The sequence below is a fragment of the Podarcis filfolensis genome, assembly GCF_964270895.1.
Source record: "Podarcis filfolensis genome assembly, chromosome: 18".
Taxonomy (NCBI): domain Eukaryota; kingdom Metazoa; phylum Chordata; class Lepidosauria; order Squamata; family Lacertidae; genus Podarcis; species Podarcis filfolensis.
The window spans coordinates 7,883,774-7,903,058 of record NC_139622.1 but is presented as its reverse complement, the minus strand read 5'-3'; the positions used below and the strand labels follow the sequence as shown (position 1 = coordinate 7,903,058).

The following is a 19,285-nucleotide window of genomic DNA, read 5'->3' as shown; positions in this document are numbered from 1 at the left end:
GACAGAGGTGGCAGAAAGGGCCGCTTGAAGCATGAAGGCACTGTCACTGTGCATGTGCTGGTGAGCGCATTGCCTGGGAGAGCCCATGCCCCAGACAAGTGGGGTGAATCATGTGTTGCTTCCGATCGCCTGCAGACATCGATGAGTGCAGCAGCGGCGAGAACCTCTGCCAGAGAAACGCCGATTGCCTCAACAGCCCGGGAAGTTACCGGTGTGAATGCTCTTCCGGTTACAAGCTGTCGCCCAGCGGAGCCTGCGTGGGTAAGTCGGGAGGCGCTCCTTTGCACCCTGGACCCGGGAGTGGGGGGCTTCATTTGCGGTTGTCGAACAGCCACCTTCCCTTTAACTCCAGGCCTGTGAGATCTCCCTGGAAGGAGAGAAAAGGAGGCAGAGAGCAGCCTGTCAGGAATGGTGGAGAATTCCACCAGAGAAGAGGGAGACAGTATAGATTTAGAACAGTGGTTTGCAGAAGGGCACGGTTCAAAGGCTGCAGAGGGGAGAAGCTGGGAAATATTGGGAGAGCAGCAGGAAGAAGAGGACGCACCAGGGGAAAGACAGTTAACAGATTCAGTGTCTCTTGGAAGCATTCCTGATCCCTGCCACCCTCTCCCAAGACCCAGCGTGCCTTGAGAGTAGGAGAACAGAAAGCTCAGAGGCAAAAAGCACAGATCAGCCAACGCAGGGATGACGTAGAATAGGAGGGACGGAGGGGATGGGACTTTACTTGTAACAATGCCATTATCTAAGAGAGACCTCATTCCTTCTTTTCTCTCTCTGTGAATATTGAATAAACTACATGGTAAGAACTCTTCTTGTTTATCTGCTTCTTGGCACCCCACAGTGAGAGGGATAGGATTCCCTGAAGCCTTGACACAACCTCTTGATCCCCTTACACACACACACACACGTGGATCTAGCCCATGTTGTTGTTGTTTAGTCATTTAGTTGTGTCCGACTCTTCGTGACCCCCTGGACCAGAGCACGTCAGGCACTCCTGTCTTCCACTGCCTCCCGCAGTATGGTCAAACTCATGCTGGTAGCTTCAAGAACACCGTCCAACCATCTTGTCCTCTGTCGTCCCCTTCTCCTTGTGCCCTCCATCTTTCCCAACATCAGGGTCTTTTCCAGGGAGTCTTCTCTTCTCATGAGGTGGCCAAAGTCTTGGAGCCTCAGCTTCAGGATCTGTCCTTCCAGCGAGCACTCAGGGCTGATTTCCTTCAGAATGGAGAGGTTTGTTCTTCTTGCAGTCCATGGGACTCTCAAGAGTCTCCTCCAGCACCATAATCCAAAAGCATCCATTCTTCGGCAATCAGCCTTCTTGATGGTCCAGCTCTCACTTCCATACATCACTACTGCTGTTAGGATCGTCCTACACGGGTGTAGGACGATCCTAACAGCAGGTTGCCCTCTGCATTCCAGAGAGGTCGTACCTGAGATTCTGGCTTCTCTCGGTCACTCACCTGAGTTGTCGGTTTCCTGCCCTTGTTTCCCCAGGCCGCAACGAGTGCCAGGAGATCCCCAACGTCTGTAGCCACGGCGACTGCGTGGACACGGAAGGGAGCTATCTCTGCATCTGCTTCAATGGGTTCAAGGCCACCGGGGACCTGACCATGTGCATGGGTGAGTAAGGATCTTTGGCGAGAAGGGATCCCCTTCTCCCCCTGGCCTGTCTGCATGCTGCCAATTTTGCAGTTGAGCAGGGGAACTCACTGCCACATGAGGGTCACCAGTTTGGTTGCCTTTGAAAGAAAAAAAAGAAAACGAATTGGGGGGGGGGAATGTTTAAAGAAAAGAAGAAGACTGGCAAAATAAATTATTGGAATATGCAAGGCAAATTATTACCAAAAAAAAAGGGCAATTGTTTAAAGCATATTTTTTAAGCTTTGTGTACAGATTTTTTTTACATTAGTATAACTTTTAAAAGTCACTTGTAATAAGATGAAAAAGGTTTTAAAATTGGATTGTTAAGTATATAAGGTTTTATGGGCGTGCATAAGCAAGTATATTATAATGGAACCAAGAGGGGGAATGGAGGGAAGTTGATCAAAATTTATGGTTTGATTTGGTTATGGGGTTGTTGTTTTTTTTGTTTTTGTACTGCTATTTTTGGGAGATCAATAAATTGTTATCATTGTATCTCAAGCCATTTGCCCATGTCGCCATGCAACCAGTCCATGCAGAATGTAGGCACCCTATATAGAAACTTGCTATAACATGAAATAGTAGTTTGCATCATATGTTTGCACCTAATAATTATAAATAGAAGAATGTAGGCGCCCTATATATAGAAAGGAGCAAACCAGTGATATTTTAGGGAGCAGAGGAGGCCCATGACTTACATCATCGGACCCTGGACAACACAAAACACTGTTGCTGGATGTAGGTTTTGTTTTATTTGTTTTTTCTCTTATATTTTGGAAATGTACATCCAGTGTTTTCTTTTCCTTTAAATTTTTTGGGGGCCCCCAAGAGAGTGGGGCCCTAAGCTATAGCTTGTTTAGCTTATACGTAAATCCGGCACTGGCTGTATACAATGCAGAGTTACCGTATTTTTTGCTCTATAAGACTCACTTTTCCCCTCCTAAAAAGTAAGGGGAAATTTGTGTGCGTCTTATGGAGTGAATGCAGGCTGCACAGCTATCCCAGAAGCCAGAACAGCAAGAGGGATTGCTGCTTTCACTGCGCAGCGATCCCTCTTGCTGTTCTGGCTTCTGAGATTCAGAAATTTTTTTCCTTGTTTTCCTCCTCCAAAAACTAGGTGCGTCTTGTGGTCTGGTGCGTCTTATAGAGCGAAAAATACGGTGATCGTTCTGGGTTGTCCTTAGGATCTCTTCCAAGGCTCTGAAGTGCATCAATCGACGATACATCAATCCCCTCTCGCTGTTTTTGCATCCACAGACATCGACGAGTGCGACCGCCAGCCCTGCGGGAACGGGACGTGCAAAAACACCGTCGGCTCCTACAATTGCCTCTGCTTCCCCGGGTTTGAGCTAACCCACAACAATGACTGCATGGGTAAGAGCAAGGGCAGGGCGCCTCGGGGCCGAGGACTGAGTGCGGCCCTCCAAGCCTTTCCGCCTGGCCCTCAGGACTCTCCACAGGCCACACCCCCTTTCCTAAGCCACACCCCTCGCTGATCCAGCTTCACATCCTCCTCGGGCATTCTCTCCTGGAATAGAGTCGCAGAAACATAGGCCTGTAGAGTTATAGACTCATTGAATTGTAGAGTTGGAAGGGAACCCAAGGGTCATCCAGACCAACCCCCTGCGATGCGGGAATCTCAGCTAAAGCATCCAGGACAGATGGCCATCCTACCGCTGCTTCAAAACCTCCAAGGAAGAAGAGTCCACAAACTCCCGAGGGACACCGTTCCATAAAATTGGAAGGGATCCATAGGGTCATCCAGTCTGACCCTCTTTATTGCAGGAATCAATAATAATAATTTATTACTTGTACCCCTTCCATATAACTGGGTTGCCCCAGCTGCTCTGGGAGCCTTGAAGCAAAACATAAAAGAACACAACAAAACCTCAGGAATTAAAAGCTTCCCTATACAGGGCTGCTTTCAGATGTCTTCTAGTTGTTTATTTCCTTGACATCTGGTGGGCGGGCGCCACCACTAAGAAGGCCCTCTGCCTGGTTCCCTGTAATCTCACTTCCGGCAGTGAGGGAACCGCCAGAAGGCCCTCGGAGCTGGACCTCAGTGTCCGGGCTGGACGATGGGAGTGGAGACGCTTACTTAATCCTACTCACGGGTAGTTGTTTTAGTATCCAATTGTCCAGAAAGGAATCAGCGCTCTCTGGCTATGGCTTGCGGCTTCACTCCGTGAAGAGGGTAGACGGCTCTCAGCTCCGCGCCACACCCCCCCTTTCTGCTCCGGAGCCTTTAAAAAGGCTCTTTCGCAGGGGGGGGGCGCAAATGGAGCCCACCGAGCCTCCAAGCTCACAGGCTTCACCGCCTGTGATTTCTTCGGGTCTCCGCTTCGCCGCAGTGGTCAGACCCTCTCTTCACCAAGCCGATTCCCTCCGGAGCTCGGAGGGAATCCGCCATTAATTCCGTCGGCACTGACCGGAAGTCCAGCACCAACACTTTGAATTGTGCTCGGAAACGTCCTGGGAGCCAGCATAGATCCTTTAGGACCAGTGTTACATGGTGCCAGCGGCCACTCCAAGTCACCAGTTTATCAGCTGCAATCGGGATTAGCTGTAGTTTCCAAGTCACCTTCAAAGGCAGCACTCGAAAGCACATCAGTGCAAGTAGATAAATAGGTACCACTGCCGCAGGAAGGTGAACGGCGTTTCCGTGCGCTCTGGTTTCCGTCACGGTGTCCCGTTGCGCCAGAAGCGGTTTAGTCCTGCTGGCCGCATGACCCGGAAAGCTGTCTGAGGACAAACGCCAGCTCCCTCGGCCTGAAAGCGAGATGAGCGCCGCAACCCCCTAGTCAGACTGGACTTGACTGTCCAGGAGTCCTTTACCTTTACCTTTGATGATGATGATAACAACTAGGACTAGCCACCTGCTATCCAAATGCGATTTTGGTTTTAAACACAGTGTAAGGTAGTCCCTGTGGGCGTACAGTGGTGCCCCGCAAGACGAATGCCTCGCAAGACGGAAAACTCGCTAGACGAAAGGGTTTTCCGTTTTGGAGGTTCTTCGCAAAACGAATTTCCTATGGGCTTGCTTCGCAAGACGAAAATGTCTTGCGAGTTCCTGCGGGGTTTTTTTCCTTCCCCCCCCCCTTTTTCCCAAGCCGCTAAGCCGCTTATCAGCTGATCTGCTAAGCCGCTGATCAGCTGATCCGCTAAGCCGCTAAGCCGCTTAACAGCTGATCGCTAAGCCGCTTATCAGCTGATCCGCTAAGCCGCTAAGCCGCTAAGCCGTTTATCAGCTGATCCGCTAAGCCCGCTAAGCCGCTAATAGCGCTAATCCGCTAAGCCGCTAATGGGCTTGCTTCGCAAGACGAAAAAACCGCAAGACGAAGAGACTCGCGGAACGGATTCTTTTCGTCTTGCGAGGCACCACTGTATATTGTATTCAATTATGGGGGATCAGAGTTTTTAGGGGTTTAACCAGGCTGGGATAGCAGGCTTGTTGGTTTTTGAATGTCTGGTGTAGATTTTTTCAGTTTCGTTGTTCTGTATGGGACAGTGACAATAAAGATAAAGATAATAATAATAATAATAATAATAATAATAATAATAATAATAATAATATCCTGCCCATCTGACTTTCCCCCAACCACTCTGGGTGGCTTCCAATATCTATAAAAACATAATAAAACATCACACATTAAAAAGCTTCCCCATTCAGGGCTGCCTTCCAATGTCTTCTTAAGCGAAAGAATCAAAGCTAATGCGATTCCAAACTCCCAGAATGCCTCTGGATAGAGGATGCAGAGATTTGTGTAGAAACCAGTAGGTTTTTCCATCGATCCCTTCCACCTTTGCCTCTGGCCTCACCCACCCCACCTCACGGCCCTCGGGAGGATATGTCAGCCCTTGGGTTGCGAACCATAGCTGTCAACCATCCCTTATTTGGCGGGAAAGTCCCTTATCCCAGCGCTGTGTCCCGCTGCTGACCCTTATTGATGATGTCGCTTAAATTTCCCGGGTTTCAAAGGAAGCAGCTCCTCTCCCTCCCTCCCTGCCGGCCAGGGAGGAGGGAGGCTCCAACAGTGGTGCTTGGCTGCATTGCTCACCCAATAAGGAGTCTAAGAACGACTGGGGGGTGGAGCTTGCATGCCTTGTGCCGATCAAATCGGCCGCGTTGCCTGGGGACTCGCCTTTGCTCAGCGCTTCCCAGCAGAGAGGTGACGGTGGTTTTCCTTGCTGCATCCCCTTTGCCGGGTTGCTGCGCTGTGGGAACCACCGCTTGAGGCTTCGTTTGGCTGCTGGCTGGGCTTTCTGCCTTTGGCTCGGAGGGGCTCAGAAGTTAAACATACCTGTGCTTGGAAAATCCCTTATTTTGGCTGCTGATCCCTTATTTTTGAGGCTGCTGGTCCCTTATTTTCAAATCTGTAAGTTGACAGCTATGTTGTGAGCTGCTCTAGATTCCTGCAGTGGGAGGTGGCTCGGCCATCTTACGGGGACTCACTTTGCCGGCTCATCTCCCCGCTCACGTTCTCTCTCTCCCCCCGCAGACATCGACGAATGCTCCTCTCTGGCGGGGCAGGTGTGTCGGAACGGTCAGTGTATCAACAACATCGGCTCCTTCCGGTGCCTCTGCCAGGAGGGCTACGACCACACGCCGGACGGCAAGAACTGCGTCGGTGGGTGTCTTCCGGATCCTCTCCCTGGAGGCCCCCCAGGAAGGGTGGGGTGGTCCAAGCAGGGTGGGACATCCCCAGAGGGAATCCATCCCGCCAACCAGCAACAAGCAGGAAGTCTCTTCGTGGAAGAGGGCAGGGCGGCCTCTTCGCTTCCAAACTCTCGAATGAGGCATAGGATCACAACAATGAGAAATCGAGCCTTTAGTGTCATTGGCTCAGTCCTACGGAACTCCCTGCCACTAGAAATTCAGCAGAGTTTTTGTTATACAGTGGTACCTCGGGTTAAGTACTTAATTCGTTCCAGAGGTCTGTTCTTAACCTGAAACTGTTCTTAACCTGAAGCACCACTTTAGCTAATGGGGCCTCCTGCTGCTGCTGCCGCCGCGCCGCCGGAGCACGATTCCTGTTCTTATCCTGAAGCAAAGTTCTTAACCTGAAGCACTATTTCTGGGTTAGCGGAGTGTGTAACCTGAAGCGTATGTAACCTGAGGTACCACTGTATTCTGTTTGCTATATTCATTTATAATAATAAATAATAATTACCGTATTTTTCGCTCTATAAGACACACTCTATTAGATACCTCCTAAAAAGCAAGGGGAAATGTGTGTGTGTGTTATGGAGCGAATGCAGGCTGCGCAGCTATCCCAGAAGCCAGAACAGCAAGAGGGATTGCTGCTTTCAGTGCGCAACGATCCCTCTTGCTGTTCTGGCTTCAGCGATAGCCGCGCGAAGCCTCTTTCAACAGCATTTGATTCAGAATATTAATTTTCTTGTTTTCCGCCTCTAAAAACTAGGTGCGTCTTATAGAGCAAAAATATACTGCAGTGTCTTTTAAAAATATATCAGAGCGGTTTACAGCAATAAAATATAACAGTACAATAAAAAAACAAAAGGTCAAAAGTAGACACCGTAGTTGAGAGATGCATTCTTAAGGGCTTAGATCGCAGAAGAGTTTCCAGCAGGAGTTTAAAAGCTGGCAGAAAAGGCGCCTGCTGAATTTATAGTGGCAGGGAGTTCCGCAGGACTGGGCCAATGACACGAAAGGCTCGATTTCTCATCGTTGTCCAATGAACTCAGGGAATGACCCAGCAAACGAACTGGGATATAAGGGATCAGGCTATTCGTTGATGTACCCTAGCCCTAAGTCGTCAAGGGCTTCCTAAACGAATTTCAAGGGCTTTTAATCTGACCGGATGTCGTGGAGGCAGAGGTGGGGCTGGAGGCACCGGCCGGGAAACCCCCAAGGGAACCACCAGGGGAGGAAAGCTCAGAGCCCAGGGATGGTGGCAGGACAACGATGAGTGGTCAGAGGGAGAAGGAGGAACAGATTAGGAGGAGCAGGTGTCGGAAGCTGATGTGGGAACAGAGTTTAGTGAGACGTCTAGAATCAGAGGGACACGGGTGGTGCTGTGGGTTAAACCACAGAGCCTAGGACTTGCCGATCAGAAGGTCGGCGCTTCGATTCCCGGCGATGGGGTGAGCTCCCGTCTTTCGGTCCCAGCTCCTGCCAACCTAGCAGTTCGAAAGCACATCAAAGTGCAAGTAGATAAATAGGTACCGCTCCGGCAGGGAAGGGAAACGGCGTTTCCGTGCGCTGCTCTGGTTCGCCAGAAGCGGCTTAGTCCTGCTGGCCACATGACCCGGAAGCTGTACGCCGGCTCCCTCGGCCAATAAAGCGAGATGAGCGCCGCAACCCCAGAGTCGGTCACGACTGGACCTAATTGTCAGGGTTCCATTTACCTTTATACGATGAATTAAAAAAGATGATGGGGATAACTTTTACTAAAAAACCGGAGGCATTTCTATTAAGTATTTTAGATAAAGAGATCCCAAAAAATCTAAGAGAGGTATTCTTGTATGCAACCACAGCGGCTCATATACTTGTGGCCAAGGGATGGAAAGATCACGAGGCTCCAAAAATAACAGATTGGCAAATCAAGTTACAGGAATTGGTGGAGACGGCTCAACTGACTAGTAAACTTAGAGGAAACTCAAATCAAAAATTTGCGGGAAAATGGGATGGTTATAGAAGATATGTTCAAAAATGCAATAATAGTTTTGACTCCGTGCTAGCATTCGAGTGATAAAGGAACTAAAAGGAGGTGGAGAACAATTAAGGATTTATTATGTTTTCAGAATGTATTAGAAAAATTATATAGAAAGGTTTATTGTTTTGTGTACATTCAAATGTAAGATAAAATAAATGCAAAGGGACTTGACAAGAAGTCAAAGTTGAAGAAAAGATTTTGGAAGATAAAAGGGGGGAAATATTTACTTTCATTATCATCATTTTGTGTGCGGGTGCGAGTGTGTGGGTGTCTGCACATATGTGTGTCGTTGTATGCAATGTTTGGGAGGAAATAAGACGGTAAATATCAAATAAACTAAATATCGATGTATGTAATTTTTATTTCTTAATTATATTTAGTGGTAGTATGGCTGTATTGTTTTTTGCAACATAAAATCATTCAATAAAAATTATAAAAAAGAAGTCTAGAATCAGAGGCAGAAACTGGAGCCCATTGGGTGACCCCCAACATCTCCACGCTGACCCTCTTTCCTTCTTCCTCCCAGACATCAACGAATGTATCAGCCTTCCCGGGACTTGCTCTCCGGGGACCTGTCAGAACCTAGAAGGCTCCTTCCGTTGCATCTGTCCGCCGGGTTACGAGGTGCAAAACGACAACTGCATCGGTAAGTTACATTTTTGAAGCTGTCCCAGAAACTCCAGCGGGTGCAGAATGCTGCAGCGAGGCTCCTTACGGGGTCCCTGCCATGGGAGCATATTTACCCAGTGCTTTTCAAGCTGCACTGGCTCCCGGTGGAGTACAGGGTCAGATTTAAGGTGCTGGTTTTGACCTTGAAAGCCCTTCACGGCCTAGGACCCTCATACCTACAGGATCGCCTCTCCCGGTATGCCCCACGGAGAGCCTCAAGGTCCATAAATAGCAACACCCTAGTGGTCCCGGGCCCTAAGGAAGTCAGATTAGCCTCAACCAGAGACAGGGCCTTTTCAACACTGGCCCCAGCCTGGTGGAACGCTCTGCCTCATGAGACCAGGGCCCTGCAGGATCTGATTTCTTTCCGCAGGGCCTGTAAAACAGAGTTGTTCCCTCTGGCCTTTGGCTTGGAGCCAATTTGATTCCCTCCCTCTTTTTTTCCTTTCTCCTCCTGTGACGAGGCTGCATTTTAATATTTTAATGTTTCAATATTTTAATGTTGTATTTTAATCTTGTTTTTAAGTTGTATTCATTCAACTTGTTTTTATTATTGCTTGTTAGCCGCCCTGAGCCCGGCCTTGGCTGGGGAGGGCGGGGTATAAATAAAAATTATTATTATTATTATTATTATTATTATTATTATTATTATTCAAAGCTCTTTCTTCACTCCTTCTCCACGGTTTGTTGTGGCTGAAGCCGGGCTGGGGAAACCTTGGTTTGTTTTTGCTGCAGAACATCTCAGTGAGTTTGAATAAAGCAAAATCGACAAGATATAAATTGTTGTGCCCGGTTAAATTCTACCAACTGAAATGAATGTATCTAAGTTAAGAACATGGGCAGCTGCTTGGTCCATCTACCTCAATGTCGTTTACACTGGCTGGCAGCTGCTCTCCAGGGTTTCAGGAAAAAGAACGTTCCCAGCACGGCTGGACTCGAACCTGGAGCCTTCTCCATCCAAAGCCTTACCACTGAGCTGGGAACCCAGTTGTTTAGTCGTTTAGTCGTGTCCGCCTCTTCGTGACCCCCTGGACCAGAGCACGCCAGGCACTCCTGTCGTCCACTGCCTCCCGCAGTTTGGTCAAACTCATGCTGGTAGCTTCAAGAACACTGTCCCACCATCTCGTCCTCTGTCACCCCCTTCTCCTTGCGCCCTCCATCTTTCCCAACATCAGGGTCTTTTCCAGGGAGTCTTCTCTTCTCATGAGGTGGCCAAAGTCTTGGAGCCTCATCTTCAGGATCTGTCCTTCCAGTGAGCACTCAGGGCTGATTTCCTTCAGAATGGAGAGGTTTGATCTTCTCGCAGTCCATGGCTCTCAAGAGTCTCCTCCAGCACCATAATTAAAAAGCATCCATTCTTTGGAGATCAGCCTTCTTGATGGTCCAGCTCTCACTTCTATACATCACTACTGGGAAAACCATAGCTTTAACTATACGCACCTTTGTTGGCAAGATGATGTCTCTACTGGTGATGTCCCAGTTAGTCATGTCCTTTAATTCCACCGGGTCTTCTCTAAGTAGGGCTAACACTGGACGCAACCGCCATAATAAGCTGGGCAAATGATTTGAAGAATACTGTTCCATAAACACGCATACCTTGGTTCTCAAACGCCTTGGCTCCCGAACAAATTGGCCCATGAACGATCGAAACCCGGAAGTGAGTGTTCTGGCTTTCGAACGATTTTTGGAAGCAGAACATTTTGCGCGGCTTCCGATTGGAGCCAATCGGAAGCCGTGCCTCGGTTTTCGAACGGTTCCAGGAGTCGAATGGAATCGCGGAACGCATTCTGTTTGAGAACCAAGGTACAGCTGTATATTTGTGTTGCAGCTGACCTGTTGGTGAGTAGACCCGTTGGTGTAAATGGACCCAAGAGTAGACCTGCTGGTGTCAATGGACCCAAGGCACCCTTTTATTTCACTTTGAGAAGGACTAACATTGGAGACAACCTGTTATTCTTTTAGCTGCTTTAACCAGCCTCCTGTTTTGTTGGTGTGAACAGATATCAATGAGTGCGAAGAGGAGCCCAACATCTGCCTCTTCGGAACCTGTACCAACGCACCTGGAAGCTTTCAGTGCATCTGCCCACCTGGCTTTGTGCTCTCTGACAATGGCCGGCGCTGCTTCGGTGAGTGACTAGCCAGCGGCACAGCTTTCCCCATCCTGCCCTGGCTGGATGTCCATCCTCCCCACCTCCTCTAGCACCATACTATCCTCTTGGTGATTGTTAAAGGTAAAGGGACCCCTGACTATTAGGTCCAGTCGTGGCCGACTCTGGGGTTGCGGCGCTCATCTCGCTTTACTGGCCAAGGGAGCCGGCGTACAGCTTCCGGGTCATGTGGCCAGCATGACTAAGCCGCTTCTGGAGAACCAGAGCAGCGCACAGAAATGCCGTTTACCTTCCCGCCGGAGCGGTATCTATTTATCTACTTGCACTTTGAGGTGCTTTCGAACTGCTAGGTTGGCAGGAGCAGGGACCGAGCAACGGGAGCTCACCCCGTCATTGCAGGGATTCAAACCGCCGACCTTCTGATCGGCAAGTCCTAGGCTTTGTGGTTTAACCCACAGCGCCACCTGCGTCCCAGTTTTGGTGATTGTTACCCAGAGGTAAACTGCTCCTGGCTAGAGAGGAGAACTAGCCCCGCTGTACATTGGGGAGGTCTGTGTGGAGAGAGTCTCTTCCTTTAAATTCCTAGGAGTTTATCTCAGTGATGACCTTACTTGCAAAATACAGTGGTACCTCAGGTTACATACGCTTCAGGTTACAGTCTCTGCTAACCCAGAAATAGTACCTCGGGTTAAGAACTTTGCTTCAGGATGAGAACAGTAATTGTGCTCCGGCGGTGCGTCAGCAGCGGGAGGCCCCATTAGCTAAAGTGGTGCTTCAGGTTAAGAACAGTTTCAGGTTAAGAACGGACCTCCAGAACGAATTAAGTACTTAACCTGAGGTACCACTGTAAATGGGACGTGGGTGGCGCTGTGGGTTAAACCACTGAGCCTAGGACTTGCTGATCAGAAGGTCGGCGGTTCGAACCCCTGCGACGGGGTGAGCTCCCGTTGCTCGGTCCCTCCTCCTGCCAACCTAGCAGTTCGAAAGCATATCAAAGTGCAAGTAGATAAATAGGTACCACTCCGGCGGGAAGGTAAACAGCGTTTCCGTGCACTGCTCTGGTTCACCAGAAGCAGCTTAGTCCTGCTGGCCACATGACCCAGAAAGCTGTCAGCGGACAAACGCCGACTCCCTCAGCCTGAAAGCGAGATGAGCGCCGCAACCCCATAGTCGCCTTTGACTAGACTTAACCGTCCAGGGGTCCTTTACCTTTTACTGGGGGGCATGCAGCTGCCCTTGCCTCAGCAAGCATTTTAATGAAGCCACTGCTCTGGCTTGCGGGAGCTGGAGGCCGGGGGCTTGTTCAGCTGGGAAGCGGACTTCCTTAAACCCCCGCTTCTCTGCTGATCGATGCCCCCCAGGAAAAAGACTTTGCCCCCTGCCTCTGCTTCCGTGTCAAGGCAATGGTGGCGAATGAGGCAGGTGCCTCGTTTGCATGCTTCTTCGGACTTTGGACGAGGCAAAAGCTGCGCACAGGGATGCTCAAGGTCTCCATGGCAACGGCCTTCTTCCTCCCTCCCTGCATCCTTTCCGACGTCATAAAATACCATCATATCACAATGTTTAGCTGGCGACATACAGCCTTGGCGCTCGTCCGTCTTGGCTCCCGAACGATCGAAACCTGGGAGTGAGTGTTCCGGTTTGCGAACGTTCTTTGGAACCCGAACATCTGGCGGGGCTTCCGATTGGCTGCAGGGACTTCCTCGAGCCAATCGGAAGCCGTGCCTTGGTTTCCGGCCATTTTGGAAGTCGAACGGACTTCCAAAACGGATTCTGAGATTACCACTGTATTATGATGCTGGAGAGCAGGTATTGCCCAGCCCTAATAGGTTGGCTCTGTGGGTTAAACCACAGAGCCTAGGACTTGCCGATCAGAAGGTCAGCGGTTCGAATCCCTGCGACGGGGTGAGCTCCCGTTGCTCGGTCCCTCCTCCTGCCAACCTAGCAGTTCGAAAGCATGTCAAAGTGCAAGTAGATAAATAGGTACCACTCCAGCGGGAAGGTAAACGGCGTTTCCATGCGCTGCTCTGGTTCGCCAGAAGCGGCTTGGTCCTGCTGGCCACATGACCCGGAAGCTGTACGCCAGCTGTCTCAGCCAGTAAAGCGAGATGAGCGCCGCAACCCCAGAGTCGGCCATGACTGGACCTAATGGTCAGGGGTACCTTTACCTTTACTTTGATAGGTTTACAGAAAAGTTTAAAGAATAAAATTATCACCAGGGTGGGAATGAACAGCAATAATATAGGGCCTGTGCCCTGCTCTTCCTCCACCCTGCAGACACCCGGCAAAGCTTTTGCTTCACCCGCTTCGACAACGGCAAATGTTCCGTGCCAAAGGCCTTCAACACCACCAAGGCCCGGTGCTGCTGCAGCAAGATGCCCGGAGAAGGCTGGGGAGACCCTTGTGAGCTTTGCCCGCAGGAGGGCAACGGTAGGTGGCGCAGCTGGGCTGGCCTGGCATGGAGAGAGTTTGCGGGTGAACTGGATTCAGGGCCGGCCCACCTATTAGGTGGTTTGAAGTAGCTGCCTCAGGCGGCATAATCCCAAAGGTCCACCTGCCAGTGGAGAAGCAGTGCGCACAGCTCACAGACCCTCCAAGTTCCCCTGTTTTCCAGAGACAGTCCTGGATTTACAGAAGCTGTTACGGTTTCTGATTTGATCCCGGAATGTCCCACTTTTCCTTAGGACGTCCTTATTTTCATCAGAGAAATATTGGAGAGGATAGAATAGGACATCCCTATTTTCATCGGAGAAATGTTGGAGGGGATGGAATAGGTCAGGACATCCCTATTTTCATTAGAGAAATATTGGAGGGGATGGAATAGGACGTCCCTATTTTCATCAGAGAAATGTTGGAGGGAATGGAATAGGACGTCCTTATTTTCATCAGAGAAATGTTGGAGGGAATGGAATAGGACGTCCTTATTTTCATCAGAGAAATGTTGGAGGGTGTGGAATAGGACATCCTTATTTTCATCAGAGAAAGTTTGGAGGGGATGGATTAGGACATCCCTATTTTCATCGGAGAAACCTTGGAGGATATGGAAAAGAACATCCCTCTTTTCATGGGAGAAATGTTGGAGGGCATGGAATAGGAGGCCCCTATTTTCGTCAGAGAAATGTTGGAAGCCATGATCATTCGCAGAGACAGACAGGCAGATGCAACCAACCAAGTCACACTCAGAGCTAACGATTGACCTGAATGCATTTAAAGTCTAGACTCTAGCGATTTCAGCGGAGCTCTTCTGAGTTTGGCTTAACATCAGCAAGCACTAAATGCAAGCGTCTTCCGTGTGCACCTAAACAACCTCAGACTGGCCTCCTCTCTGATTTCCACTGGTAATTCATTCCAGAGAGCCAGAGCTGCAACACGAAAAGCCCAAATAAGATTTGTTGTTGTTTAGTCGTGTCCAACTCTTCGTGACCCCCTGGACCAGAGCACGCCAGGCACTCCTGTCTTCCACTGCCTCCCGCAGTTTGGTCAGACTCATGTTTGTAGCTTCGAGAACACTGTCCCACCATCTCGTCCTCCATCGTCCTCTTCTCCTTGTGCCCTCCATCTTTCCCAACTTCAGGGTCTTTTCCAGGGAGTCTTCTCTTCTCATGAGGTGGCCAAAGTACAGGAGCCTCAGCTTCAGGATCTGTCCTTCCAGTGAGCACTCAGGGCTGATTTCCTTCAGAATGGAGGGGTTTGATCTTCTTACAGTCCATGGGACTCTCAAGAGTCTCCTCCAGCACCAGAATTCAAAAGCATCCATTCTTCGGCGATCAGCCTTCTTTATGGTCCAGCTCTCACTTCCATACATCACTAATGGGAAAACCATAGCTTTAACTATACGGACCTTTGTTGGCAAGGTGATAGCGGCAGATAAAAGCACCATGGGTTTTCACAACTGAGCCCTGCTCAGAGTAGACCCATTGAAACGAAAGAGCAAAACAAGCATGCTTCATTTCCCCTCTCTCTCTGCAGTTGCTTTCCAGGAGCTGTGCCCTTACGGTCACGGTGCGATTCCTGGACCCGGCGATACCAGGGAAGGTGAGTAACAAGAGAACAGGGCCTTTTCGGTGGTGGCTCCTTGATTGTGGAATGCTCTCCCCAGAGACACTCGGCCTTTTAAGCAGAGGCCAAATGGGATTCCTTAGCTGTGATTGCAAGGGGTTGAGCTAGATGAGCCTCGAGTCATCCCTTTCAAACTGCGATTCTACTCGTCGAGTCGGAATCTCATTTCTTGCCACTTGAATCCCTCGGTTTGGGTCCTGGCCCTCCGATCGTGGATCAGGAATCCTGTGGCCCCCAGGATTCTTGTGTGTTTGTCCCCGACCACGGACCACGTAGCAGACAGAGGACTTTATTGCTCCGTTCACAGTGTTGCTCCCTTTCCAGATGTGAACGAGTGCTCCGAAAACCCAGGCATCTGCATCAACGGGAATTGCATCAACACGGACGGCTCGTTCCGTTGCGAGTGCCCCTTTGGCTACAACCTCGACTACACTGGAGTGAACTGTGTGGGTGAGTGGGGGGGGGAATGTATCTGGGATGCGGAACACTTAGGGGTGGGATATCTAAATACCACTTCGTCACCTTTCCCCATATATATAGTGGTCCCTCGGTTCTCAAACTTAATTCGTTCCAGAAGTCCGTTCCAAAACCAAAGCGTTCCAAAACCGAGGCATGTTTTCCCATAGAAAGCAATGCAAAACGGATTAATCTGTTCCAGGCTTTTAAAAACAACCCCTAAAAGGGCAATTGAACACGAATTTTGCTATCTAACGAGACCATTGATCCATAAAACAAAAGCAAGAAACCAGGCTGCAATCTACCGCATATCATATTATCCTCCATTTATCCATAAACCTCTGTTTTCTCCTATACAGTGGTACCTTGGTTCTCAAACTTAATCCGTTCCGGGAGCTGGGCATGTTTAGCCTGGAGAAGAGGAGGTTAAGGGGTGATATGATAGCCATGTTCAAATATATAAAAGGATGTCACATAGAGGAGGGAGAAAGGTTGTTTTCTGCTGCTCCAGAGAAGCGGACACGGAGCAATGGATCCAAACTACAAGAAAGAAGATTCCACCTAAACATTAGGAAGAACTTCCTGACAGTAAGAGCTGTTCGACAGTGGAATTTGCTGCCAAGGAGTGTGGTGGAGTCTCCTTCTTTGGAGGTCTTTAAGCAGAGGCTTGACAGCCATATGTCAGGAGTGCTCTGATGGTGTTTCCTGCTTGGCAGGGGGTTGGACTCGATGGCCCTTGTGGTCTCTTCCAACTCTATGATTCTATGATTCTATGATTCCTTGGCAGCAAATTCCACTGTCGAACAGCTCTTACTGTAGATGATAAAAATTAAAATATTTTTTTCTTACCTGCACTGATGATAGTCATTGTTTGAATGGGGGGCTTTTATCCATGTCCGCAGTCACACCATCAATCAGTAGCTGAACTGGGTCACAAAAACAAATGAACTGAAAAAGCCTCAAAAACGAAAACACAAAATAAATAGCAGAAACAGAAGCGCCAAACTTAATCCGTTCCAGAAGTCCGTTTTGCCTTCCGAAATGTTCGAAAACCAAGCTTCTGGTTGGTGCAGGCGCCCCAGAAACAATAGCCAACAGCCACATCAGACGTTCCAAAAAACATTTCCAAACCAGTTCCAAACAGTTACTTCCGGGTTTTTGGCGTTCGGGAACCAAGGTACACAGATGACGCCCCATGCCCCCAGGATGTGTGCCACACCCCTGTGGGCAGCGTGTGATGCCCCGGGATGCGCGCCAGCCACAACCCCCGACTGCTCTCTGCCCCCCCCCCTTGCTGGAGCTTGAAGCTCCACCACTGCCAGGATCCATCTTGGGCAGGCTGGCCGAAGGCTGGCTGCGCTACTGTGGGGGACAATCCCCTCTTGAAATAAGCGTGCTGTAAGATCTGGGCTCCCTCCATGCAGACGGAAGGAGTAAATAGGTGAACAAAGCATATTTCTGAAAGCTACGACAGTCTCCGCTGCCTCTCGATTCTCGATTCTCCAAAGGACCCCCTGGGCTCTTGCCACCGCTCTTGCCAATATTGATGTTTTCATTTATCTCCTCTTCCTTCCCTGCCACCCCAGACACGGACGAGTGCTCCATCGGGAACCCCTGCGGCAACGGGACATGCACCAACGTGGTGGGGGGCTTCGAATGCGTTTGCGGGGAGGGGTTTGAGCCGGGACCTATGATGACCTGCGAAGGTTAGTGGGGACTTTGCAGGGTGACGGGTTTGCTTGAGGGTTTGACGCTGTTTTTATTGGCATGTTATTACGTGACAGCTGCATATTCCTGCATTGCCAGGGGTTGTATTAAATCAGGGGTCAGCAAACTTTTAAAGCAGGGGGCCGGTCCATTGTCCCTCAGTCCTTGTGGGGGGCCGGACTATATTTTGAAAAAAAATAATGAATGAATTCCTATGCCCCACAAATAACCCAGAGATGCATTTTAAATAAAAGCACACATTCCACTCGTGTAAAAACACCAGGCAGGCCACACAAATAACCCAGAGATACATTTGAAATAATAGGGCACATTCTACTCATGTAAAAACATGCTGATTCCCAGACCGTCCGCAGGCCGGATTTAGAAGGTAATTGGGCCAGATCTGGCCCCCAGGCCTTAGTTTGCTTAAGGTAAAGGTAAAGGTAAAGGGACCCCTGACCATTAGGTCCAGTCGCGGACGACTCTGGAGTTGCGGTGCTCATCTCGCTTTACTGGCCGAGGGACCCGGTGTACAGCTTCCGGGTCATGTGGCCAGCAGGACTAAACCGCTTCTGGCGAACCAGAGCAGCACACGGTACCTATTTGGTCCCAACCAAAGAAGAATGGCAACTTAAACTGATGGAAAATGCTCAGCTTGGAGATTAACGCATAGAATAAGAGAACAAAAAGAATGTACATTTAAAGAAGGAAATGTTTACTGAATATACGGGTGTAAATTGTGTTCATTTAAAAACGCTGGTAGCATTCAGATAAATTCAACAGTGTAGATAAGTTTTGATGCGTGTAACAATGGATTACTGAATGGTTTAGTTGCTGTAAAATATGAAAGGGTGTATGGTATGCAAGGGGATGCAGGTGGCGCCGTGGGTTAAACCACAGAGCCTAGGGCTTGCTGATCAGAAGGTTGGCAGTTCGAATCCCTGCGAAGGGGTGAGCTCCCGTTGCTCAGTCCCTGCTCCTGTCAACCTAGCAGTTCGAAAGCACGTCAAAGTGCAAGTAGATAAATAGGTACCGCTCCAGCGGGAAGGTAAACGGCGTTTCCGTGCGCTGCTCTGGTTTGCCAGAAGCGGCTTAGTCCTGCTGGCCACGTGACCCGGAAGCTGTACGCCGGCTCCCTTGGCCAGTAAAGCGAGATGAGCACCGCAACCCCAGAGTCGTCCGCGACTGGACCTAACGGTCAGGGGTCCCTTTACCTTTACCTATGGTATGCAAAATGAACCACGGAAGGAGAAGAAGGGAAGTCATTGATATTTTAAGGTTGTTTAAATGAATGTTTTGAAATGTGAATTAGAAAATTTAATAAGAATTGTACATTAAAAAAATGGCTGTGAGAATCCCTTTTACCTGACTCCATCCCTCTCTCCTGCACAGATATCAACGAGTGTGCCTTGAACCCGTTGCTCTGTGCTTTCCGCTGCATCAATGCCCTCGGCTCCTACGACTGCACCTGCCCGTCCGGCTACACTCTGCGAGACGACCGGAGGATGTGCAAAGGTGAGAAGGAAGCTCAAGAAAATGTTCCCTAGATCAGTTCTGCCTGTCTGCATCTTCCATTGCTACATCTGGTTCAGTGTTACCCGCACTGGTTGGCAGCCACCCCCCAAAAGAGTTCAGGCAGAGGACATTCCTAGCCCTATATCGACGGTGGCGGGGATTTTGAACACGGGACGTTCTGTGCGCCAAGCTGATGTGCCGCCTCCGAGTCTATGCTCTCGTGCGTCTCCACCCCCATCGTTCCTCCCGGACACTGAGCTCCAGCTCCGAGGGCCTTCTGGTGGTTCCCTCACTGTGAGAAGCCAAGTTACAGGGAACCAGGCAGAGGGCCTTCTCGGTGGTGGCACCCTCCCTGTGGAACACCCTCCCACCAGATGCCAAAGAGAACAACAACTACCAGAGTTTTAGAAGACATCTGAAGGCAGACCTGTTTAGGGAAGCTTTTAATGTTTG

The 19,285-nt window shown here is 49.6% G+C and overlaps 1 protein-coding gene across 3 annotated transcripts in view; it reads left to right on the top strand.

Moving 5' to 3' along the window:
- Positions 1-19,285, top strand: part of FBN3 (fibrillin 3) — a 156,253-nt gene that overhangs the window by 115,473 nt on the left and 21,495 nt on the right. For all 3 annotated transcript variants that reach the window (XM_083594312.1, XM_083594314.1, XM_083594313.1), the window contains 11 exons: positions 136-261; positions 1,495-1,620; positions 2,899-3,015; positions 6,141-6,269; positions 8,845-8,964; positions 10,988-11,113; positions 13,373-13,525; positions 15,065-15,130; positions 15,479-15,604; positions 17,197-17,316; positions 18,710-18,832. In XM_083594312.1, the coding sequence (XP_083450438.1) occupies positions 136-261; positions 1,495-1,620; positions 2,899-3,015; positions 6,141-6,269; positions 8,845-8,964; positions 10,988-11,113; positions 13,373-13,525; positions 15,065-15,130; positions 15,479-15,604; positions 17,197-17,316; positions 18,710-18,832 (1,332 nt within the window). The remainder of the gene's footprint in view (positions 1-135; positions 262-1,494; positions 1,621-2,898; positions 3,016-6,140; positions 6,270-8,844; positions 8,965-10,987; positions 11,114-13,372; positions 13,526-15,064; positions 15,131-15,478; positions 15,605-17,196; positions 17,317-18,709; positions 18,833-19,285) is intronic.